Here is a 26299-nt window from a genome sequence, read left to right on the forward strand (position 1 = left end):
ATCTATGTTGGGAATGGGAAGTAGTAGAGAATAATTAGTCTCATTTTTCCTAGTCTGATAGTAGAAGCAGTAGAACCTGAACCCCCATTTACAGAAGACAGAGTTGTGATGGCCTTACGGCTTCACAGTAACATTGTGTGGGTTCAGATTCTGGCACTGTGAGTTAAAGCCTATGGGACCTGACAGATAACCTTGGTCATCTTTACACTGTACTTTGCAGTGTGCTATTCATGGGATCCTTTCCATATCTTATTTGGCATTACTGTGTTGGAGGATTAAACCTGTTAGTCCTGTCTTTTGAATGCCTGAAGAAGTGTTTCAGAGTGTAGATAGTCTAAAATGAGCTGGACTCAGAGAAGAAAGAATGTAATCTTAACATTGCTGTATTTGAAGCACTTTTCAAACCTAATGGTGACTACTGCTAACATTTGTATATCATGCTAACTTGGTGATAAATTACGTAAACTGTACATATTCTAAAATACCTATTTAGATCTTCTGCAGTGTTCTTGTCTGTACCTGAAATTTATGTTTTTGAAGTCTTTATAACAGCAGACTTAAAAAAAAAAAAAGGCTAGTGTTTGATTGATGCCTCCACATGACCTGTTGATCTGTAACATGATGGAAAATGCTTTTGTTAACAGTGCTAACTGATATAAGTGAGTTAGTTACATTCATGATTTAAGTAAAGATGTACAAAATTAAAAAAAAAATTGGTTATAGAATCTTAAGCAAGTGGAGGGAAGGGAGAACATTTTGTTTTAAGTTGTAAATAGACTAACAGTGTCACAATCTTTTATAAACTATTAGTGAGTTTATAAGTCATTAAAATGATGATATAAAAATAACATTTTATAGATAATTGGAATTCTAAAAGTAAGTCTGTTACTTCTTAATATTTTGTGGAATTTTCTGCTAAGAAGATATGGTCTGGTTAAATTCATAATGAGACTAACTGCAGTCTGGCAATCCATTAGAATTGCTGAAAACAAAAAAACCCCCCAAGAATGCAAAGTATGTCAGCGCCTTAGATGACCTCAGGGTTTAGAAATAGCCTTGTTTTCTTGAGTGAAATACTAGAGTTAGAGAAGCTGCATAAGCCTTCGTTCTCTTGTCCTCTGTGGCAGTGTTCACTGATGCCAAAGCAAGGACACGTGTCTCTGCTGTCAAAATCATGTCTTATGAAACAGGAAGTCTAGGTCTGCTTTTCTGAGACACTGTGGTTTTATGCCTTAATTAGATATGGAGAATTTTGTCTGTGTAACATAGATTTTTGTCTCTGACTGTTGAAGGGACGTTTTGTTTTGTTTTGTAGTCTGGTGCTTTCAATTGCTAGGTCTGAAAATGTACTTAGTAGATTTGTGTAGAGACAAAGAAGGGCACATCTGTAGACTTGAGTGCTTTGCTGGTAGGTTGTGAGTCTTTAGCCATGCACAAAGACAGATGAGAGAATCAAATAAATAATAAATAAATCAAATAAATAGAAGAGAGATCATTAAAGAGAGAATCAAAAATTGAGAGGTTAGTAAGATTGTAGACAATCTTTCCTAGTCTGTTTAGTTCTGAGAGGCCTTGGAGTTTGTTATTTCTAGGCCCTGAGTTAGTCCTGGTTTTCTGTACTTTTCCAAGTTCTCATCTCAGGGAGCCCGATTCTGCTTTCATTAAGCCATGCTGCAGAAATGGTAGTGTTCTGTGTTAGTCTTTTTCTTTTTTAAAAGGAAATTATGAGGATAAAATGTATAAAGATAATTTCTGTTGGTAATTAAAATACACAAATGTGAAGAAAGACATAAAATAAGTAAATAATCCTTAGTCTGTTTTAAAAATAACTATTTTATATATTGCTTAAGAAAAATCATTTTATAAATGTTTTTTTTTAAAATATCAATAGTGAAGTAACTAAACCTAGATGTTTATCAAATAAAACCATACAATTCCATTTCTCCCTCTTATATCTTCCTGAAGTCAGGAAGTTTTTCTTGTGGCAGACTGAGGTTGTGGCTTAAAATCAGGGAGCATAATAGGATTCATAGTGGCAGGAGGAATTGGGGGATCTATCCTGTTGTGGGGACATACAGGGCCTAAGAAAGGCATTAGGTGCTAGTTTGGGACTGCAGAGGACACAATGAAAAAAGAAATCAAAAGTTTGAGCATTTTAAAGCTTTGCCTGAGTACCAGCTATGCTCCCAAGAAAAAGAAAGCAAAGTTTTCTTTGATTTCCCTCTGTATTTTGCCCAGAGCCCAAGACAAAATTAAAGATAATTAATGTACTTTATATGTTGTCAGTCTGGGATCACACTATCTACCATTAATAATGTTCCTTCTACAGGAAGATGGTTTGAATGTCATTATAAGCAGATCCCACCCCCTTTTGCCTTTTTTGGGAGGGAGGAAGGAAGGGAGGGGTGATAGGTTTTTGCTAAGCTGTCTAGGCTGTCTAGGCAGTTTGTAACCCTGACTGTCTTTAAACTATCTATGCTCTCACCTCACCTCTGCACTGGAAATATTATGGCCTGCAACACCATGTCAGGCTGGTCTACAAAACCTTCTCTAAAGGTTACATTAGATGTATTGATGATAGTCTGCAGTGGTTGTGTGTGTCTGGATATTGAATGACAATATGGCATGAAAGACCCTCCTCCTCATGATGATGATGATGTAGCACTGACAATAAAGGGGATTTGGTAGGCACTTTGACACTGCTAAATCCTTTATATTTTATTTGCTTTCTTAAATATACTTATAAGCAAAACTGAGACTTAATAAAAGTCCCTGTTCATCTTTGTTCAGAACATGCATTTCAAGATGCAGGATGACCTTTGGGATTGCATAGGCTCCCCCATCTCTGTCTCTCTGTCTGTCTGTCTCTCTCTGTCTCTCTCTCTCTCTGTCTGTCTCTCTGTCTCTCTCTCTGTCTCTCTGTCTGTCTCTCTGTCTCTCTCTGTCTCTGTCTCTCTCTGTCTCTGTCTCTGTCTGTCTCTGTCTGTCTCTCTCTCTCTCTCTGTCTGTCTCTCTGTCTCTCTCTCTCTGTATTGTACATGTGGAGGCCAGTAGATGCCAGATGTCTTCTTCTAATTGCACTCCACCTCAGCTTTTGAGGCAGTTTGTCACTGAACTTGAAGCTAACTTGTTTCAGCTAGACTGGCTGGCTCAGAGAGCCCCTGGGGTTCTTCTCCTCAGTCCCCTCCCTTCTCAGTGTTTGGGGTTAGTTTCCTGGTGCTGTGCATATTACGCATGGAACCATTTCCCCAGTCAAAAGCCTGTATTTTTAATATTGCATTATTTTAGAGACATATGTCTGTGGAATGCCATAGGCAAGTAGACAGTAGACTTGGTTTCTTCCTGGTAAGAAGATATATTGATGATAAAGCTATTTTGGTGTGAAGAATCAAAACAAGTGAAGGAAAATTTGTTCCTACAGCCTTATTGGTTGAGTTCCAGGACAGTCAGACACCCTTGTTTCAAAAAGCAAGTTGGCTGAGTCTGAATAGTGACACCCAGATTGATCTTTGGCCCCCACACATATGCCATACATGTAGATACGCCCATGTACGTACATGAGAGAACACACACACACACACACACATACACCCCTCCAGTTTTTCAGACCAGTGTTTGAGTCATTTTATATATGTTTGTTTTGTTTTATGAGTATCAATATTTATGTTGTTCTATATAGAATAGATTCATATTGTGAATATTTCAGGTGAATAATAATTTTCTTATATAAATTTTTTCAAGTTGTAAGGCCCATAAAATACTTAACATTTTTATTATTATTTTTTATTTCTGAGGTTATAATATAACTGAATCATTTCCTCCCTTTCCTTCCTCTCTCCTGTCCTCTGTGCACCTCCACTTGCTCTCTCCCAAACTCATGGTCTCTTTGTCTTCAGTTGTTGTCACACACACACAGATGGGAAACCACTTAAAGTTAATACTTTTATTCTTGGAGAGCCCACATTTTCTAGAAAAGGTGTTGTTTTGGTTTAGTGAATGACAAATGGTCCAAACTCCTAAAGTTTTAATTCCCTGGAGGGAGACAGAATAGAGATAGAAACTGCTGGAGAAAACTTTTCTAAAAGCTGAAATAACAATGGTAAACTAATGAAAGGGGTTTCTTCTTTAGCTGGAGACAAAGTATATTTGGTGCTGTTTGTGAATGTGCCCTAGTTTACTTGCTAGGGAACCCTTAATTCCTACAAATGTCCTTAGCTTTTTTTTTAAACCACAAAATAATTTAATAGTAAATTATTTAAAAATGTATTCAGAAAAGCATTACAGGTACTTTCCAGTTTGTATACTTGGTGTTAATGCGAATATTGAAATAGCACAGCAAGGACATGCCCACTTGACTCAGCGTCACTCAGAGTCTAAGGTGTTCAGCCACTGAGAGGCCAGTTGGAACTTGACTTTGAGGTTAGATCACTTCTGCCAGCATGGGAGGTTTGCCCGTTTGTTCTTACTTCCTATCTTTTTTACAGCAAGGCAGTACTTTTTGCTAGATCAATTATCAAGTGTGGTAATTCCTGTTATTAGAGAATAATCAGTTCCCGAGGAGGAGCCGCTGAGGATGCTCTAAGCTGAGGTAGAGAGTGTTTGTGGAGGCTCACAGGAGAACCACACGCAAAGGAAAGTTGGAAAGAATGGAAAGTTTCTGGTTTTTAAAAGACCAATGAGTGATGTGAGATTAAAAGCAGTAACAAACAAACCTATTTTCTTATCGTGTAGTCTGTAAGCACAGGGTTAGAAAAGTGATTTTTATCACCTTTACCTTGTAAAGACATCAAGGCCGGTAATTGTTTGAGGATCTGAGGATTAAGAGTGCTGCTGCTTCGAGTGTATGTTAAGCGATTAATTTTCACAACCTTTAGTACATAGCTTTGTATGCTAGCTTTTTCCCAATGTCAAATGAATCTTAATATGTCTTGCAATTAGTGACAAATAAGGAACATTGTAATTAAGAGACTGTTTCTTTAAGAGCCTTCAAAGGTTGTAAAAGATTAGACTTGGCTATATGTGAAGGATAAATGTTGTGCAAGAATGCCCCTCAGTTCCCCTTGTATAATAAATCTCAGCTGTGTGCTCAGCGAAAGGGCTCAGTGCCAAAGAGAACAGGTTCAACTTGTCTGTGAGGATTTGCACTGCAGCAAAGCGCACAACTGCTTTGTAGAGGTCACAGTGGTCACAGGCATGTGCAACAGAGTCAGCGTGGCTTTCAAATCACCGGAGAACCTAGTGCTACTTGCTGTTTAACAATCAGGGTTGACTTCAGGCATTGAAAGTATAGTTAGATCATAAAAGTAACTGAGCACGGTTCTCGGTCTGTTTCCAAATGGACTTAAAGTAACTTCATCAGCACCTTGTAGCAGGGCTTCTTAAAGATCTTCAGTCATTTTCCCGTAATTTCCCTGATGTAGAGAAGGTGCTTTATTTGGTGGTTCTAATTGTGTTCAGTGGGCTGAGATATTGTGTAGGAACAGTTTCTTGGGATGGGGACAGGGGACTGTAGGTGAGTTCCAGTGCAAGACCAGATGTTGTGAGATGGTAAGAGGTGCATGTCTTCACTAAGTCCCATTTCTCTTGATTTTAACAGGATCAGGTTATCAACAGCAGCAAAGGAAATACCCTATCTATCTATCTATCTATCTATCTATCTATCTATCTATCTATCTATCTATCTATCTATCTAAAGTTTTAGAAGAGACAATTCAGAAACAGCCTGTGGAGAGGTGGTGAGAGCCAGGCAAGGAAGCCTGAGGTTTAATAGAAGGAGATAAGGAGATGCAGAACTAGGCTGAGCTGGGTGCTGCCTAAAGTTATATCTGAGTACTTTTTCTTGTCTTGGTGACCATGTTTATTTTCGGTGGTGATTTTATCGAAGCAACAGGCAGCCGTTGCTGTCGGTGGGAGATTAAGTGGTAATCTGTAGAATGTGTCTCAGCAAAGGCAGCTGATTGGCGGCAGCACCTGTCCTAGCAACTGGTCATATGTTAGTACTTACCAGCGTTAAAATACCAAGCTGGAAAATTTAGAAGCACTTGAAAGCTAGGCTTTTCATTGCCCTTAGGTTACTGTTTTATTAAGTATACATCTCTTCAATTTACATTTTTTAAATAAAATGAAGTCTATAGAATAAAATTAGTTTTATCCTCCAGAATTAAAACAAAAACACAAACCCTAAAGCAAACCATGTGACAGGTTAGATGCTTATGTGTTTGTGTGAGCTGCACTTAACGCTGAGTGATACATAGGCTTTCAGAGGCCAGCCTGAGAGGACTGTGACTCCTGTATGCTGCTTTTGTAATCCATAGAGTAAACATGAAGTGCTTGCTGTCAGAGGTTCAGTGAAATGCAGCTTAAAGAACTGATTAGCCAAGTGGCTCCCTAAAGGCACTTTATTTCAGCATTGCTAGGAGTTGTTCTTCTTCGTTGAAATAGTCTTGTTGATCATATCTCAAAGTATATACAACTTATAATGATTGACAAATTATCAGTTTGTGTTGATGACTTCTGTTAGAGGAGGAGCTTGTTTTTACTTAGTATACAAAGAAAAGTAAACATATAAGAAAAACTATATATGTATAAGAGTTAGAGTTTATTTCTCAGCACCAATGCAGCTTGCCTACGTCTAAATGTATTTTAGAAATAGATTGTAAATATTTTCTGCCAATGACATTTTATCATTTTAATTTTAAAAGAACCTATATATTAATACATAAATAAGAACCTTATACTTTATAATTAATGGCTATAAATCCATATTGTAGCACATTAATTTGTACATGTTGATAAGTATTTGAAAGTAGGGTTAATTCAGGTGATTCATGTTATATTACAGCTTCACAGTGTCTACCATGTGCCAAATATTTGATAAATAAATTATGTTTCTGTGATAGATACATGCTTAGTATCTTTGGCAGTGAAGGGTTTAAAGCCTGGGTAGAGGTCTAGAGTGATGGCTCAGCAGTAAAGAGCACTAACTGCTTGTGCAAAGGACCTGGGTTCAGTTCCCAGCACCTGCATGGTGGCTTGTTTCAAACTCCTTTAATCCCAGCACTTAGGAGGCAGAGACAGGCAGATCTCTGAGTTTGAGGCTAGCCTGGTCTACAGAATGAGTTCTAGGATAGCCAAGGGTACACAGAGACACCATGTCAAAAAACATAAAGAGATTTTATTTATATACTCCAGTTCTAGATAAGCCAGTGCTATTTGCTGGCCCCCATAACCTCCAGACATACACATAATGCACATTAAAAAAAAATCTTGCTGGGCAGTGGTGGTGCACACCTTTAATCCTATCACTTGAGGGGCAGACGTAAGAGACAGGTAAAGCTCTGTGAGCTTGAGGCCAGCCTGGTCTACAGAACAAATTCCAGGACATTCAGGGTTACACACAGAAACCCAAAACCAAAACCACCTAACCAACTTGGGGTGGGCGGAGAGAAAAACACCTTAAAAAAATCCCCAAAAGCCCTTAAATAGAACTAAGAGATCTGTCATACATTATTTGGGTGGGTGAGGTAGAGGATTGAAAGGGCTGTTACAAAACACCTGTGTGTGCTTGAAACGACATTGCTAATGTATGAAGCTCTGCACCAGACATGGGGTGTGTGTGACTCAGCGTTTATACCGTCTTACTATGCCTTTACTGATATTTGTTTGTTTGTTTGTTTGTTTTTTGTTTTGCCTACAGAGGAAAATACATTTAGGTAACTTTGTATGAACCAATTTTATATTTTATCGCAGTCACAAATGGATATCTGTACAGGTTGTCATCACCACTGGCTAACTCTGAGTTCACTTCTGGTGTCACAATAACAATGCTTTCTTGGAAATCACTCTTATAGGGAAGAAAAGCAAGTCAGCTAAGATGTTGTTGCCTAAAAAGCTCATTTTGACATTTCTGGCAAATACTGTATTTAAAAAAAAATTAGCACAGTCTTTTTAAGGAAAGAGGTTTTTGTCTCACCAGATAGTCTCCCTTGATGTTTTTCTTTTCTGGTCTTTTTATAGAAACAGACATGATTTGCTGGACACTATGTCCTCTTGGCAACAAATTCTAGTCCAGCAGCAAGACAAGCATCAGAGGAGGAATTAAAAACAGTTCTCTCAACACTGTGTTGTTTGTCAGTGCCCAAAGAATATGAACTTAAAACAACAGAAATAAAGCACATAAATTCCATGGGTTCTCTCTTCCCTCCTCCCTCCCTCCCCACTGCCCTTCCTCCCCAGAGACTAGGTCTGGCTATGTGGCCCTGCCCTCCATAGTGCCCAGGCTTACTGTGATCCTCCCACTCTTCCCTGAATACACAGCCTACAGGTAGCCACCCCCTAACCTTTCATTCCTAAATAAGTTACTTTTTAATTTTGAAATTTTTTTTGCAGTAGTTTATATTGGTATACCAATACATACCTAGAAGTAGAGTTGAGATATTATTAAAGGACATTTTTCTATGTAGTATTTGAACACTAAAAAATGATGAGTTTTGAGAGTGGACATTACAAATGGATTTGTATGAAAAAGATTGTTCCCTACAGATCATGATGGCATTTCAGAGCCAATTTACAAGAAACATTATTAAAATCTTGTCTTGGCCAAAATAGTATACTATAGCTCCTTAGGACCATTTGATTGCTAATGATGAACAAGGGGAAGCTCAGCTAGATACTAGGAATTCTTTGACAGATTGAAGCATATTACCAAAGAGCATTGCTGATGACCTGCCTCAGTGTATACAGGTTGGAACCTCCTTTCGCACTTTGCAAATGTAGTTTGAGAACAAAACATTTTAGGTTGTTAGCTAACATGTTTTAAAAGATAAAGGGTCATAAAGGCTGATTCGAGGAATAAGTCACCATTAGAATGTTATATTCTACCCATTCTAAAACATTTACCTTGTTTGTTGATTCTAGTAGAGATTTGGTAAATACAGAAATAAGTGCTTGGTTTTTTGTTTTTTTAAATATGTAGACCAGACATACATTCAATTGGAGGACAGCCTTGTTTGTTTTTATGATATTTGGACAGGCAGTGGTTTATTTCTGCTTAGTGATCATGGATTCTTACCAGGCTACCCTCATTATAGATAACAAAAATGAGATTCAGAGAATTCCAGTGGTTTGCCTGAGTTGATTCAACTTTAGAGGCAACACCAACGTAAGTACATAGTTCCCTTTTAGCCTTCAGACCCCTGCCCTCCATTTGTTCTTTGACAGTTACTGTAAGTTTTGAAAAATGAGGAAAAGTCATTTCTGTGTGTCTGTCAGGGGTGGGGATGAATTGTACCTACCATGAAATGATGGTTTAGCAGGAAGTTATTACTGTGCAGCTGTTACAGTGATGACAGGCTGACATCACCCCAGAATGACCGGAACAGCAAAGTACAGAAATTACTCTGCTTGTTCCTAAAATAAATTGAAAGTACCTGAACTGCCACAGAAATGTGACTCTAATAAGTAGCTTATACACAGTGCGAGGCATATTCTTTCAGCTTGCTTGCTTCTTAAAACATTAAAAATCCATACCAACACATATATGCATACATATATGCACACGTGTTTAATTTATTAGGACATTTACCAGAATAGAAACAGTACAGAAATACCATATTTGACTTTTCTCAAAGGCTTTCTGCAGACTTGTCTCTGGAAGTAGCCTTAGAATTAAGGTGACTCAATGCCCAGAGAGTGAAAAGTTCTTGATCCCAGTTTCCTAGCCATGCTACACACTGTGCTGAATTTGATGCATTTATCATTGTGGGATGAGCTGGTTACTGAGACCTTCATTGCCATTGTTCTTTTCTGTGCCATGTAAATAACCCGAAGGAATACAAGTAGAAACCATTGCCACTGCTGGAACGCATTCAGGAGGTTACTGCCCAGGCCTCTGCACCATCTCTCCAAGCCCAGTTTTGTTTTGTTTTTAAGACTCAGTGTATCAACCCCACTCTTCATACATTTTCTCCTCCTCCAATCTTTCATTCTTCCAATTCTTGATTTCATTCATTACTTGATGGTAAAAAAATAGCATAGCTTCTCTTGGCTTCATTTTATATTCCTAGCTAACTTTACTGAACACTCCTACCTGGATTTTGAAATAGAAATGCTGGTTGATTTGACTGCTTTAAACTCTTTTTTGGGGGTGGGAGGGTTACTACATTTATTTGATTGTTTTGTTAAAATTTCAGCTCTATATAATTAATACAATAAGCTGCATATATTTAAAGTGTACAGCTATTTGAGTTTTTAATTTTTTGTTTTTGTTTCTTTTGTTTTGTTTTAAGACAGTGTCTCATTAGGCAGCCCTGGCTGTCCTGGAACTCACTCTGTAGATCAGGCTGGCTCTGTCTACCAAGTGCACCACCATGCCTGGCTTCCATTAGATGAGTTTTGATGTACATATTTGTAAACACAACACTGCAATCAAATCAATAAACATTTCCAAGACCTTAAAAGAGTTCTCTCTCTCTCTCTCTCTCTCTCTCTCTCTCTATATATATATATATATATATATATATATATATATATATATATATAAATAAAATTTTTTTGACACCTTTCCTCCCTGCTCTAGCCCCTGGCTCAAGGCAGCAGTTCATCTGCTTTACAGAAGAACAGTCTGAATTTTCTAGGATTTTTTCTTAATTTTTCTATGATTTAAATGCATTTTGTACATTAGACATTAATAATATTGAGTATTTTGAGAATCAAATAATATGTAAAAAATTTGTTCAACTTCTATATTCATATCCTTTCACACCCTAAAAATACCATTAATGAATATTTAATACTATCCATAACTGAGGATCCTATATCTAATATTGAATACTAAATTGTTTCAAAACATACAAAATATTCTCTGGGAGTTAAGCATAGTAAAAGAGCATAAAATATTAAAAATGAATCATTAAGAAATTTATTCAAAAGCCCTTATATGATACCACCTGACATAGTGAGAGAGTATTTAAAACGTATTATATATCTGTACACATTGTCTAACAATCAGTTTACTAGGAGAGAAATTAAGGTTATCACTAAGTCTATTTTAAAAATTTCAAAATAGCAAAAACTCTGAAGTTAAACATTAAGAAAATACTAATTTCAACAGTGAGAAAAATTATCAATAATATTTCTATGATGCATAATATTTTCAACTGTTGATATTCACCAAACAAAATAATTATTTTAAGATATAATTCTTTGTTATGTCTCCCTTTTCATTTCTGATTTTATTAATTTGGATACTGTCTCTGTGCCCTGTGGTTAGTCTGGCTAAGGGTTTATCTATTTTGTTCATTTTCTCAAAGAACCAGCTCCTGGTTTTGTCAATTCTTTGTATAGTTCTTTTTGTTTCTATTTGGTTAATTTCAGACCTGAGTTTGATTATTTCCTGCCATCTACTCCTCTTGGGTGTATTTGCTTCTTTTTGTTCTACAGGTTTTAGGTGTACTGTCAAGCTGCTAGTGTAAGCTCTTTCCAGTTTCTTTTTGAAGGCACTTAGAGCTATGAGTTTTCCTCTTACCACTGCTTTCATTGTGTCCCATAAGTTTTGGTATGATGTGTCTTCATTTCCATTAAATTCTAAAAAATCTTTAATTTCTTTATTTCTTCCTTGACCATGTTATCATTGAGTAGGGCATTGTTCAGCTTCTGTGTGTATGTAGGCTTTCCGTTGTTTTTGTTGGTATTTAAGACCAGCCTTCATCTGTGGTGATCTGATAGGGTGCATGGGATTATTTCAGTCTTCTTGTATCTGTTGAGGCTATTTTGTGACTGATTTATATTGTCAGTTTTGGAGAAGGTACTGTGAGGTGCTTTAGAATGAAATGTTCTATAGATATCTGTTAAATCCATTTGGTTCATAAGTTCTATTAGTTTCACTGTGTCTCTGTTTAGTTTGTGTTTCCATGATCTGTCCATTGATGAGAGTGGGGTGTTGAAGTCGTCCACTATTATTGTGTAAGGTACAATGTGTGCTTTGAGCTTTAGTAAAGTTTCTTTTATGAATGTGTATGAGTGTAGATGTTCAGAATTGAGAGTTCATCTTGGTAGATTTTTCCTTGGACCAGTATGGAGTGTCCTTCCTTATTTTTTTTTTTGATAACTTTTGTTTGACAGTTGATTTTATTTGATATTAGAATGGTTATTTGATGTTTTTTTCCCCTTACTGCTTTTAATATCCTTTCTTTCTTTAGTGCATTTTGGTGTTTTGATTATTATATGATGAGAATTTCTTTTTTGGTCCAGTCTATTTGGAGTTCTGTAGGCTTCTTGTATGTTCATGGGCACCTCTTTCTTTAGGTTAGAGAAGTTTTTTTTTTTTTTTTTTTTTTTTTTTTTTTTTGAAGATATTTACTGGCCCTTTAAGTTGGGAATCTTCACTCTCTTGTATACCTATTATCCTTAAGTTTAGTCTTCTCACTGTGTCCTGATTTCCTGGATGTTTTAGATTAAGAGCTTTTTGCATTTTGCATTTTCTTTGATTGTTGTGTCAATGTTTTCTATGGTATCTTCTGCACCTGAGATTCTCTCTTCTATCTCTTGTATTCTGTTGCTAGATTTTCCAACTCCAGGGTTGTCTCCCTTTGTGATTTCTTTATGGTTTCTGTTTCCTTTTTTAGATGTTAGATGGTTTTGTTCTTTTCCTCACCCTATTTGATTGTGTTTTCCTCTAGTTCTTTAAGGGGTTTTTATGTTTCCTCTTTAAGGACTTCTAGCTGTTTTCTTGTGTTCTCCTGTATTTCTTTAAGGGAGTTATCTATGTCCTTCTTAAATTCCTCTATCATTATCATGAGCAGTGATTTTAGGTCTGAATCTTGCTTTTCTGATGTGAAGGTCTGTCCAAGACTTGCTATGGTGGGAGAATTGGGAGCTGATGATGCCAAGTAACCTTGGTTTCTGTTGCTTATATCCTCATGCTTGCCTCCTGCCATCTGATTATCTCTAGTGCTACCTGCTCTATTTATATCTGACTGGAGCCTGTCTTTCCTGTGTCAGAACTCCTCAGAGTCCAGCTGTCTCTGGGATCCTAGGATCCTGAGAACCTGCATGTGTCAGAGCTCCTGGGAGTCAAGCTGCCTCTGGGACCCTGAGATCCTGGTGTGACCAAGCTCCTGGGATCCTGGAATCCTGTGGTCTTGGGCGTGTTAGAGCGCCTGCGAGTGGTTCTTCCTCTGGGTGTTGTGGGACTGGCTGTGGAGTATGCACTGGCTCAGACAGGAGGGAACCTATGCCACTGGTCTGGCGGAGTTCCTGGGTGCCTGGGTCTCACTGGTCCTAGATACTTCTGGTGTTGGGACAGATGTTGTGTCCTCCTAACCTCTGATCCTGTGATCCTGGGAGTGTTGGAGCGCCTGGGAGTGGGTCTTCCTCTGCCTGTTATGGAACTGGTTGTGGAGTTCGCGCCCAAGGTCTGCTCAGGGCACTGGTCCAGATCTGCTTTAAACTCTAGAAAAAATACAATTCTATCATGCTATAACTTATTTTAATTTTATGATTCAGTGAATTTTAATTAGTTTACAGAATGCTGCAATAATTTCTGTAAGTCAAACTGAACATATTTTTCATTACTTTAAGAAGGCATCTTATAGGCCGGGTGTGGTGGTGCACACCTTTAATCCCAGCACTTGGGAGGCAGAGGAAAGCGAATTTCTGAGTTCAAGACCAGCCTGGTCTACAGAGTGAGTTCCAGGACAACCAGGGCTACGCAGAGAAACCCTGTCTCGAAAAAAACAAACAAACAAACAAACAAACAAACAAAAGAAGGCATCTTACACTCATTTGGAATCACAGCACACTAAGTGCTCTTAGCCTGTAACAATTGTAGTGTGCACTTTGTCTCTGCAGTTTTATTCTTTCTGGACATTTCATATACATAAAAGCTGTTAGAGTATGCTGTCCTGTAGTTCATCCATGTTGTAGCACATAGTCAAACTTCATTCCTTAACATTCATTAGCATATTTTATGAGGGCTATACTACATTCTGTTCATTCCTTCATGAGTTGGTGGTCACTCAGATTATTTTTATTGCTGGGCATCGAGAGACTAGAGATTTGCTTCAATGGTGAAGGGAACTTACTGTTCTTGCAGGGGACCAGAATTGGGGTTCCAGCACCCATATCAGGCTGCTGTTCACAATCACCTGGAACTCCAGCTCCAGGGGATCTGATACACTTATCTGGACTTCAAGGGCATCTGCATTTATATGTACCACAGACACAAACATAACACATAATTAAAAGATAAAAATAAATCTTAAACAATACTAAATTTAAAAAGAATGACATTGAGATTTTGATAGAGCTGGGAATGGTGACTGATTCTCACCTTTAGTCCTAACACTCAGAAGGTAGAGGCAGGCAGATCTCTAGGTTCAAGGCCAGCCTGTTCTACAGAGAGGAAGTTCCAGGGCAGCCAAGGATACACAGAGAGTCCTGTCTCAAAAAACCATACTGAATGAGAGAGAGAGAGAGAGAGATAGAGATAGAGAGAGAGAGAGAGAGAGAAAGGCAGACAGAGACACATACACACAGAGATCACAAAGACCCAGAGAGAGACAGAGAGAGATCCATGGGAGGTCTTTCCATTCTCTACTGTCTTCTTCCATTTTTTTCTTCAGCGTTTTAATACTTCATTATAGAAGTCTTGTTTCACTTTTTTGTTAGATCTTTCCTTATTTATTTTTTGAAACAACTGTGAAGTTGTTTTTCTGATTTCCTTCTGGGCATGTTATTGGTATATAGAAAAACTACTGATTTTTGTATGTTAATTTTATATCCTGCCACTTTTAAAGTGTTTATCCTGTTGTTTGGTAGGGTCTTTAGGATCTTTTATGTATAAAGTCGTATCTGCAAATAAGGATACTTTGTCTTCTTTATTCCCTATTTTTATCTCTTAATTCCTTGTTCTGTTGCTGTAGCCTGGTGTCCAGGCATGCTTCTGAGTAATTGTGGAAAAAGTGAACACCCTTCATAGTACCGACACACTGCTTGGAACCTGAGTCTGTTCCTTTACGGACTCTGTCTCTGACCAGGTTTCTATCAAACTGAACAGTGTGTGGTTTGTCCCCAAGGTCTACAGGTAATTCTGCTGGCCAGGTTTCAGTATTAGATCTCATGATACTTCTTGGAATTTCTAGAGAGTATGTATGATTCACTGAGGGTCTAGGGTTACCAAGATATGCTAACTCAGAAGGGACCTTTCCATCATGGCCTCTTGTGTATCGCCTGGTTGAGAGCTGAGAGAAAGGGTTCCTCCACTTCTCCCTTTGACATTTTCTTCCTTCCTCTTTTTCTCCTTAAGACATCTGTAAGTGTACTAGCCAGTGTTCTTTAGAGGGACAGAGTCAATAGTCATATACATTAAAAGGTAATTTATTTGACTTACATACAAAAGTCAGAGGAGGCCTGCGATAGCTGTCATATGGGAGAGGCTGGAAAGCCATAGGTGGTTCATCTACCAGGGTGCATGCCCCAGCAGTCTCAGTTGGGTGCTCGTGTGTTCCTCAACAGCCGCTGGTCTTCAGTCCATATTGAAATGCAGAGGAAGCTGGGTTTTGATGTTCTTGAAGGACAGTAAGAGTAATTAGAGCACTGGCAGCAGGGGATGGACAGGGGAACTGGGTGGATGGACTGGAGAGTGGGGTGGGTAGACTTGAGAGTGGGTGAATGGACTTGGAAATGGGGTAGATGGACTCACCAGGGAGAATGCAAAGGCAGTCAGGGAAAAAGTAAAAGCTTTCCCTCGGATCTACTTCTACACATGCTAGTGCTGCCCGCATTGCGCGTTTGTCTTTCCACTTTAACCTAGTAGAGAAAACCCCTCACAAGTGTGATTAGAGCCTTTCTGCGTAGTTGAATTTTAGATCCAGTCAAATTGATAGGCAAGCTTAACCATGTCTGAGGCACCACTGAGGTACTGCACCATGTGAAGTCTTCAGTGGTGTGCCTTGCTGTTTCAGCAGATACATTCCCTTGCTTGCTGGGTGCTGACAGGCACTTAAGTTCTCCTGCTGGTGGCTTCAGAGTTAACCCTTCAGGTACAGCTGGTGCCCGTACCTCCTTTGGATTTTCTATATCACTTAAAGCTATACTGCACCCTATGATATACAGCCAGATTAGTTTTTGTGTAACATATTTATCATATAGTTGAACTTCCTTAATCTGAATAATTTTCTTGATAGTTTACAGTAATATCACATTACTATAGTAGGGATGTCACAATAACTATCTTACATTTAGAAAGCCATTAGATTTTTTTTGTTACATTGGGTGTGTGTGTGTGTAATGTATGTATGTATGTATGTATGTATGTATGTATGTGTGTACAAGAGTGCCATAGTGCATATAAAGAGGTCAGAGGACAACTCTCCATTAACTGGTTCCTTCCTTTCTCCATGTGTACTCTGGAGGATGAACAAAGGCCATTGGACCTGGAGAGAAAGAGCCTTAATCTGCCGAGCCATTTCACCAGCCCTTTGCCATAACGCACCTGTTGAGCATTACCTACTTAAAACCTTGTGTATTTCTTCATATGAATTATTAAGACACAGTCTGAACTTAAGTAGATACCACTTTTTATTTTTATTGTATTTTTCTTGAAAAGATGGATCAAATGTTAGAAGGCCAATTTGGAAATCATATGTAGATGGGCTGAGTGATATTTGTTTTTATATACTTGTATTCAGATAAGATTCTTGGATACTGACCTAGTAGTTCTTTCTTCTCAGAAAAATACCTAGATGTTCAATTGAATTTAGTTTTTATCAGAGATTTTTAAAGACTTTATTTAGGTATGTGAGTACACTGTCATTCCCTTCATACACACTAGAAAAGAGAAATAAAATTTTTTATATTGTATGTGTATATATGCACATATAGTACTCATTTGGTAGGCTTGATTTTATTGTAAAGAACAAAGACATGTGACAGCAGTTTGCAGAAGTAATTTTAATAGCCCCTTTCCCTAGTTAGAACTTTAAAACAAAACAAAACACTGATTACCAAATCTGTCATAAATTTTATAGAAAGTAGGAAATGTAAGGTTGAACTGAACTTCTATTTTGCTTAGTTCTAGTGATAATACTGATGAAAGCAAAATTTATATTTAATGGTAGATTTCATTTTCTTTCATTAAATTAAATTATATTAATTATAGAATGTGGTTTGTGATGTTACTACATTATACTCGTAGAATAATAACACTAATAGCTATTTTATTAAAAATTTTAATAGACTTTATTTTACATTTTTAGTTATTTGTCTATGTATGGATCAGTGTGTGGGAATACGCATGAGTGCAGTGCCACAAGAGACCAGGAGAGGGCGATGGATCCTCAGGAACTGGGGTTACAGGAAGTTGTGAGCTGCCCAGTGTGGGTGCTGGGAACTGAACTATCCTCCGCACGAGCAGCGGGTAATCCTCAATACGTAGCCATCTCTTGAAAATGACTACAAATGACAATATGAAAATATTATTAAAATGTATTTTCTTTATTTCTCTTATAGGGTCAACAGATTTCATTAGCACCAATCCAAAAGCTGGAAGAAGCTCTTTATGAGTATCAGCCCCTGCAGATAGAGACCTGTGGCCCACAAGTTCCTGAGCAAGAGCTCTTAGGACGGCTTGGGTAAGCACCAGAAGCACTTTCCGTGATTGTGAGGGCTTTACTTACAGAACTGAATCCTGCTTCTCAAAAGTCGGTAAGACGTAATTCTAAGTTTTACTTAGTATATCGACTTTTCAGTGCCTTCACCAGGCTCTTGAGCTCAGGACTGGATGCAGGCATTCTCCTTCTGAGGCTGTCTTAGGCAGACATACCTGAAGTGGCTGTTTTAGCTTACCACTTGCTTCTTTGAATCAAAGATTAATAACCTTAGTAAGTAACAAGTCAGTGAAAATATGAATTCAGTACCTTCCTATAAAAGATAATAGGTTTAATCACTGTCCTCTATCTTTGCTGAAACTAGACTTTTATGAGCTGAGTTGAGCTATGGCACATTTTTTCAGGAGGTATAATGTAGCCAGTGGCTAGCAGTTGAACTGTATGTTTCCTTTTGTGAAATAAACTTGATCATGCCATTTGTGAGCAATAATGATAGTTTTTTGGAGCAAATGAAGTTTAGAAGTATGTATACTTGAGAAGTCCAGACACAGATGATGCTGGATGTAAAGGATCGTTTTTTGGTCTGGTTTTCTTCAGTGTAAACTATTGAATAGAAGGCTGGCTCAGAAATTGTGTTTCTGAACAAAAGAATATAATATGAAATAAAAACAATACATAAAATGAGGCCAAGTAATTAAAATTAACAACGATAGCAGCAGAGATAAGAAATAGTAAATATATAATAAAACCTGTATGTGTCCTCAGGCTAAAAACCACACCTTGAAGATGATGGATGATATTCTACATATGATTACTGAGGCTCTAATGTAGACCTAAAGTGAAAATGGCATATTATTTGATTATCCACTGTCTTAGTTAGGGTTTTACTGTTGTGAAGAGACACCATGAGCAAGGCAAGGCTTATAAAGGACAACATTTAATTGGGGCTGGCTTATAGGTTTAGAGGTTCAGTCCTTTATCATCAAGGTGGGAGCAGGGTGCCATCTAGGCAGGCATGGTACAGGAGGAACTGAGAGTTCTACATCTTCATCTGAAGGCTTCCAGGCAGCTAGGTTTAGGTTATTATAGCCCATAATAACACACCTACTCCCACAAAGCCACACCTACTCCAACAAGGCCACACCTCCAAATAGTGCCACTCCCTGGGTCAAGCAAATACAAACCATCACATCCACTATTGGGGGGCTCTTAAGGATTGATAAAATTTAGTTCTATGTTATCTTAAAATCCTATGATCTCTAAATATGAAGCCAACAAAATAGAGAATCTAAAACTCCCTCAAAACAGCAAACTTATTTATAGTTTCCTATATGCTATCTGTTTTACAGCATGAGGACATAAGGTATACATGCATTATAGGAGGAGTATGTCTGTGCGTGTGTGTGTGTGTGCAGCTGCATGTGCACATGTGTGTACATGTGTGTGGAGGCCACAGGTCAACCCTGGGTGCTATTCTTCAGAAGCCATCAACTTTATCTTCTGAGATAGGAGAGCACTGGGACCTGGGCCTCACTGATCAGGCTAACCTGCATCATCTCTCCAGTGGGATCACTAGCAGGTAGCACTCTGGACTTTTGCATTGGTTCTAGTGATTGCACTCAGATACTCACGTGTGTATGGCAAGCACTTCACTCACTGAGGTATTATCCTTCTATCCCCATGAATACTATATTTTATGACATAGAAAAGTTATATGTAGCACAGACGTTGGTTTAAAAAAACTTTGGCTGAATTACCATCAGCCACAACTATCATTTTTAATCTTTCCATAGAATCTTTAATGTCAATAAAGATTAAGTATTTAAAACAAACCCTTCTCTGTTAAAGAGTTTTATATTTTCTTATAAATTTGTTATAAAAACTACATTTATGAGATCATGGAAATGATCATAAATAATAGAAGTGCATTATTGGGTTTATTACATGGAAAATTAAAGTGGTTTGGGTTAAAAATATTTATTTATTGAAAGAGAGAGAGAGAGAGAACCATGAACCGTGTACTATGGTACATGGTGCTCATGTGGAGGTGAGGGGAGTCAGTTCTCTTCTTCCACCACATGGCTTTGAATTCAGGTTGTTAGTCTCTGAGCAATCCGAGTGGCCTCAGAGTAGTGGTAAAGGACAGGAAGGAGAGAGACGTTTACTACTGTAGCATCTTATAGCAAAACAGGAATAAGTAGCTGTTCAACCTAACCGGAGTATCAGTAAGTTCATAGGCACTGTAGTTAGAGCAAAGAAGGTGGCTCAACAGTTAGAGATCTTGCTTCCTGTGCATGAGGTCTAGAGGTCGGACTCCTAGACGCCTCATAAATACGGGTGGGTGTGATAATGCTAGGCTCAGCTGCTAGAGATAAGGGATCCCTGAGCAAGCTGATTAATGGGACCAGCTATATTGGCAAGCTCTGGAGTTGATCTCATGATGAGAGCCTGCCTCGCTGAATACAGTGGAGGAATGAGAGAGGATGATTTTTAACATCAACATTTGACCTCCACATATATGAACACCCACATGCAAGCAGCATTGACACACCACACACACACACACACACACACACACACACACACACACACCCATGTGCCCCATACATGAAAATTGAAAAAGTAAATGCTTAATAAAAGGTAGGAAAAGAAAAAATAAGAAATAGAAAAAATAGAAAATAGCCTGACAATATAATATACTATAAATAGATATAATCTTAATGACATCATGGGTTAACTGTGTGGCCTAAAGAACTGACTCAGCAGTTAGAGCACTTGTTGCTCTTGCAGAGGACCCTTATTTGGTTCCCAGCACCCACTTTGGATTGTTAGCCGCCCACCTATAGATCTGGTATCTACAGGTTCTGAACACAAGTGATATATGTACATACATACTTGTACACACACATGCACATGAGATTCATAAAACAAATCTTATTTTAAAATGTAATGTAATGGTAAAAGTTTAACTATTGTTAACTAGGCAATAGAAATTTCTATAATGCTATAAATGCTATATGTAGATCAATACTGACCCCTGTGATTACCACTGGTCACTTTCTACTGAGCACTTACAACGTACATAGTGTGAAGAACTCAATTGAAAATATTAAAGTGCATTAAATGTTAAGAGTTTGAGTTTGTTTGATCTGCATTTTATTGTTCTAATTTTGCAATGACCCTAACTATTATCTCTTCACATAGTTCTTCTTCCATATGTTCTGTTTTGATCCTATACCTCTGGTTTCATATGTTAGACCCTCTAAATGACCTGTTTCTTTAGGTGAGGTAACAGACACATACAGTAGGCTATTTTATGAAGTTGATTAGACAATTTAGTGTTATTAAGTCATTTCATATTGTTGTGTAACCCATTATCTGTACTATCTCTAGAACTTTTTCTTTTGTAATACAGAAACTCTATTAGATATGACATCTTAATTCTCCTTCCTTCCCCGTGCCTTTTTGTCTCCTAGATCTGACAACTCTAAATGTCTCATAAAATGGAACCACATAGGATCTCTCTTTAGTGAATGCTGTAAACTAGGCAGTAGAACTAAGCTCCTATCACATAGCATCATATCCTCAAATGTGAGTCCTGTTGAAGAGTGTAACAGACCATTTCAGGTTAAATAACGGCATGCAGTATGTTCATACCACTATTATTCCTCCATTCAGCTCTCTGTGGACATATGAATGGTATCTATCTCTTGGTTATGAAGAATAGTTTGGCTATGAGGCTGGGTGTTGCAGTAGGGTGTTCACAAACAGGGACCTGCTTTTACTGCTTTTAGATAGAGATCCAAAGTAAGGTTGCAGGGTCACTGGATAGTTCAGTTTTAGTTTTGTATAAGGAACCTCCACACTGTTCTCCAACAAAGCTGAATTGTTTTCCCTAAGTAGGAATAGAGTACCAGCATTCCATTTTTTCTTATTTCTCTACCAACACTCTGCTAAATGGTAACTGTATTAATATATGTAGATGGCCACTCATTGTAGTTGAGCAGTGGGCATTTCCTAGGTGACTAGTGATGTTGAGTATCTTTAAGTATTTAGCAGCCATGTATATATCTTCTTGAAAAAACATCTTATTATCATTATGTGTTCACACATTGTGTGCGTGTACGCCTGCTTCTTTATGTTTTTCTAGATTGTTGTTTAAAGTAGTATTTTTGAAAGGCTGAATCTCAGTTCTTAAATTTGTTTTAAATGGATTAGTTCAGGTTTCTGTTAATGAAATAGTTGATGGCAATCTATAATGCCTTAAAACAGTATCACGTAAAATAAGATGTTATTTAGCAGCTTCATTAAAGAATAATGTACACATTCCTGCTTCACATCTACGTTGCCATGAGTGTTGACAAATGCATAGCATGCGCAGCCACAGCCACATCACAGCAGTGACTGTTTGTGTCATCTGCCATCACTGTCACTGTGCTTTTTCCTAGAAAAAAAAAGAATTTTAACTGTTGATTATATTTGAAATTCTGCAAGGGAGAGTATGGCTTGCTATGTATACTTTGGTCAAAGGGCTTTGCCTGTTGAAAGTAATATGTGACTTGCTTGCTCAACAATAGACAAACAGTGTTTTATGTTTACTTCTTATGCTAGTCATTTAAGTTAATATAGTAGTTTTACAGAGTTTAGCATCTTAAAAGCAAAGAAAAAACCCTAGGCAAACACAAACATCACAAATTACAGTTTTTATATGTATTAACATAATTTATACTATACTTGGTTATAATTGTTGAAGTATTTCTAAGCTAGCTTGGGCACTCTCTCTCGTGTTTTCTCTCTGTCTCTCTCTCATTCTCTCTCCCCCCCTCCTGTTTCACTCACTCATTTCTGTTTTTGTTGGTATTTGAATTAAAAGTCAGCTTAGAAATCAGCGTGAACCTTGTGCTCTAGCTGCTGCTCTGGCTGTAGTCTGGTATGCTTTAAGTCTCTTTTTATGCAATCATGGAAAAATATGTTTCCGCTTGAAGCAGTTGTCAAACAAGCGTCTTTCATCACCAGTCAGACGCAGGGCAGCTGAATGAAGCTGTTTAGTCTAGAGTAAATGCTCACGAGACTGCAGGTCACTGAGGAAATGTAATTATGCAGTCTGTCTCAGAGTCAGAGTTTGTAGTTAAGACTTTAACAATATTAAATCATAATACTAATTAAAATATGTAATGAGATATATTCTAAAATTTAATCTCAGAAAAGCAGCTCCAAGTTTAATAAATTGTCACAGTGATATACAGTTGGCTTTATTTTTTTTAATAGGACTCCAAAGAGCAAGGTCAGTTTACTGTTGGAATTTGGCTATTTATTCTTCCCAATTCACTCTACAATTTGTTAGACCCTATAGACCGTATATAAGGTTGTCTCCATTGAAAAATGAAACTTTTTAGTCTTTTCAGGGTTTTAAGAAACTGAATTTTTAGTAATATCGTTGTTTTGTTTCTCATGTGCCTATCGCTCAGCAGGTCTTTATGGTGTATTTACTGTGGGACAGTTAGACTTTTGGGTGCCGAGAAAATACCAGGGAACAAAACAGAAGAAAATGCCTCTTAATATTCTGGCCTAAAATAACAATGGTTGTTTTTATGTCCAGGGGTCTGCATATGAGTACAGGTCGGCATAGCCTCCAGCAAACAGAGGAGCCTCTCACTTTCCACTGTCATTGGACTGTAACTGACCTTACAGTACTCCATGGGATGCCCATTTCAATGGGAAAAATAGCTCTCCCTACCATATGTGTCTAATGAACACTGTTTTATTTTTAAAGTTATTTTATGAATAAGTGAAGAGTGAAAGACCATATTTGTCAGCTAAATTAACAAGGGTTTAAATGGCACATCCAGATTGTTATTCCGTATGTTCTTATTTGTTATGTGTATAACCAAAATTGATAATACCCTTTGACTCCAGCCAAACGATTGATAGTCACACAGAAAATGAATATTGTATCCTGTGTAGGCTAAGTACAGATTTCAGATATATCTTTATATCTTAAAGATTTTGAGTTTTTTATTGTACCTGGCTTTTTTTTCCCTCTTTTTTTTTTTTTTTTTTTTTTTTTTTTTTTCTGTGTAAAGATGTGGTATGAAACCAGAATTCCAAATATACAAATAATAATGTCTAGCATTTAATATTATCTTTTACTCCTTTTGTGATATCAAAATTTGGTACATTGTAAATTATAAATTGCTTTTAATATGTCTCAAGAGATGACTGCCATCTTCTCTATAATCATAAGAGACTCATATTTAGGTTCATGAGCATCAGTTAAAAGGACCAGTCCAGTTAATTGTTCATTTTCATATGGTTTTCTTTAGTCCAGAATTCTGCATGTACATACACTTGCTTATAGTATCTAGACATGATATCAAGTTCTTACGGTAAATGTTGATATATATTCCTTTAACAGGGTATACGATTGCCCTTCTTGTTCCCAATTTTTGTGGAATAACATCCATCCTGAACTGTGGTGGTCACTGGGCAGGCGGCCTAGCCAAGCAGTGACGTTCAGGTCATTGAGAGACAGTTTCTTGTGTGTCCTTTTATTTGGTACAGCATGGATTTTTGTTGTTGTTGTTTTGGTTTGGGGGGGATATTTTAATTTGTTTTCTTCATTCTGGGGGGTTTTGTAGTATTGTGTTCATGTTCATTTTTCGTGAAAGATCTTAACTTGGGTAGATAGGGAGGGGAAGAGGACCTGGAAGAACTTGGGTGAGGGGAAGAATATGATCAAAATATATTTAAATTAAAATTTGTTTTAAATAGCAAATAAAATAAAAAGAAGGCATATTTGAGAAATACTTCAACCATACAGAATCCAAGTTAACAAGCTCCTTTTGTGTGTCAGGAAATGCTGTAATGACTTAATAGATATGCAGGCATTAAACATCACAACTACGCTAAGGGAGGGAGGCTCACTTTGTAGTTACAGTAGCTAAACATTTATTCTAGCATTCTTTTATATATCAAAATGGGTTTTGTTTTTTATATAACTTTAAGTGTTAAGCAGAGTAATACTTAGAGTCATATAAATAACTTGGTAAAGCAATTAGATGAGCTAAATGTATGGGTGTATGTCAGCCTATCAGTCTATTATCTATCTATCTATCTATCTATCTATCTATCTATCTGCAGTATAAACTCATATCTAAATATTATCTGAATCAAAGCTTAAAGCTGTTATGATTTTATTACCACAGTGACCTAAAACAAAATTTGTTATAGCAAAATACTGTGTGTTGCCCTCTTGTAAGAGTGTACACACTGTTATGTTAAAATAGAGATTTACCTTTCCTGGAAAAAAAATATGGTGGTGAATGGTAGAACAAGGTCCCTAGTGTTGACTTTTGACCTCCACATGCGCACATACAGTTAAATGCATCCATAAACATGTGCATAGACATGCATATACAACACACATTATTAGTAATTAACTACATTTTTAGCTTGAGAAGATTCGCCTGGGTGAATCTATCTGAGGTGTTTACTTACATGATTCTTGTTATTCCTATAACTATAGCTGTTATAACAGACTCCCCTCACCCCTTTGTGTGTGTGGCTTACTTATAAATAGTGAAGTGTCTTCCTTGGCATTGTTCTTCTCTACCATCATGAGCTGAGAACAAGGTTCCGAGTTAAGTATATTTTCTGAAAGCTTAAGTGAGACTGAATGTAGTATGCTTTAATGTATTTATACCACCTTAGTGAAGTTGTGCATAACTGGACTATAATTTTTTAAGGAAACTGAGAATTGGTATAGTCGTTGTGATTCATTTAACTATTGCGTAATCTTTCAAGTGAGTCTATCACATTGTGATCCTTATTGTTTTGCCGTCTTTTTTTTTTTTTAGCATTGTGAGAAATAATTGAATCAATTTCTAAGATGATAAAGCATGTTCAATCTATAGTAAAAATCAAGTTACAAGGACGTCATAATGTTTCCTTATGTAAATGAAAAGATCCACTCAACCTACATGTGAGTTCAAGATAGAATGATTTTCTTTGAGACAGTTTTGAGTAGCTTTACAAAACATAACATAACATAGCATAACATAACCTATCATATCATATCATATCATATCATATCATATCTTATCTTTACCCGTGTGATTAAAGGATAGGGATGGTGAGCTTTTGTCAGCATAACCAGGAGAACAAGCGATCTGTAGACTTGGAAAGTTTCCTGCTCTGACTTGTGATTTTTTTCCGTCTGACCTCTCAGTTTCCCACCAGGAAACCCACCACTGTGCTTTCTGAATTGTACATTCCTTTACACCTCTAGCATTGTATAGATAAAATAAATAATAGATGCTTTTGTTTTAGTCTGACTTGTTTGAGTCAGCATAGTGACCTTCATCAGTGATTCATTAGTTTGTATTGCAGAGTAGCTTCCCATTGTTTGTATGGACCACAGCTTGTCCCCTCACCTGGTGATGAGGATTTGAGTTGTTTCCAAATTTCTCTGGTCTTTTAAATAAGTCTTATAGGAATATTTCTATCAGAATATGCATATTTGCTTTCTTTACTTTGGACTGAATACCTAAGAGTAAAAGAATTTTGTCATTTATACCTATTTATTTAAGTTCTTTATTTTTTTTAATATTTTTATTACATATTTTCCTCAATTACATTTCCAATGCTATCCCAAAAGTCCCCCATAGCGCCCCCCACTTCCCTACCCACCCATT

General features: G+C 37.3%; 1 protein-coding gene across 2 annotated transcripts in view; it reads left to right on the forward strand.

Moving 5' to 3' along the window:
- The window catches only part of Mnat1 (MNAT1 component of CDK activating kinase), a 144542-nt gene that overhangs the window by 75911 nt on the left and 42332 nt on the right, over positions 1 to 26299 (forward strand). Inside the window, exons 7-8 of one of the 2 annotated variants that reach the window (XM_029484436.1) lie at positions 17509 to 17630; positions 21083 to 21257. In XM_029484436.1, coding sequence (XP_029340296.1) covers positions 17509 to 17630; positions 21083 to 21242 — 282 coding nt within the window. In that variant the 3' untranslated portion in view covers positions 21243 to 21257. Of the gene's footprint in view, positions 1 to 17508; positions 17631 to 21082; positions 21258 to 26299 lie in introns of those variants that run through there. The other variant, XM_021179201.2, reaches the window with a different exon arrangement.

The sequence above is a fragment of the Mus caroli genome, chromosome 12 (genome assembly GCF_900094665.2).
Source record: "Mus caroli chromosome 12, CAROLI_EIJ_v1.1, whole genome shotgun sequence".
NCBI classification, from domain to species: domain Eukaryota; kingdom Metazoa; phylum Chordata; class Mammalia; order Rodentia; family Muridae; genus Mus; species Mus caroli.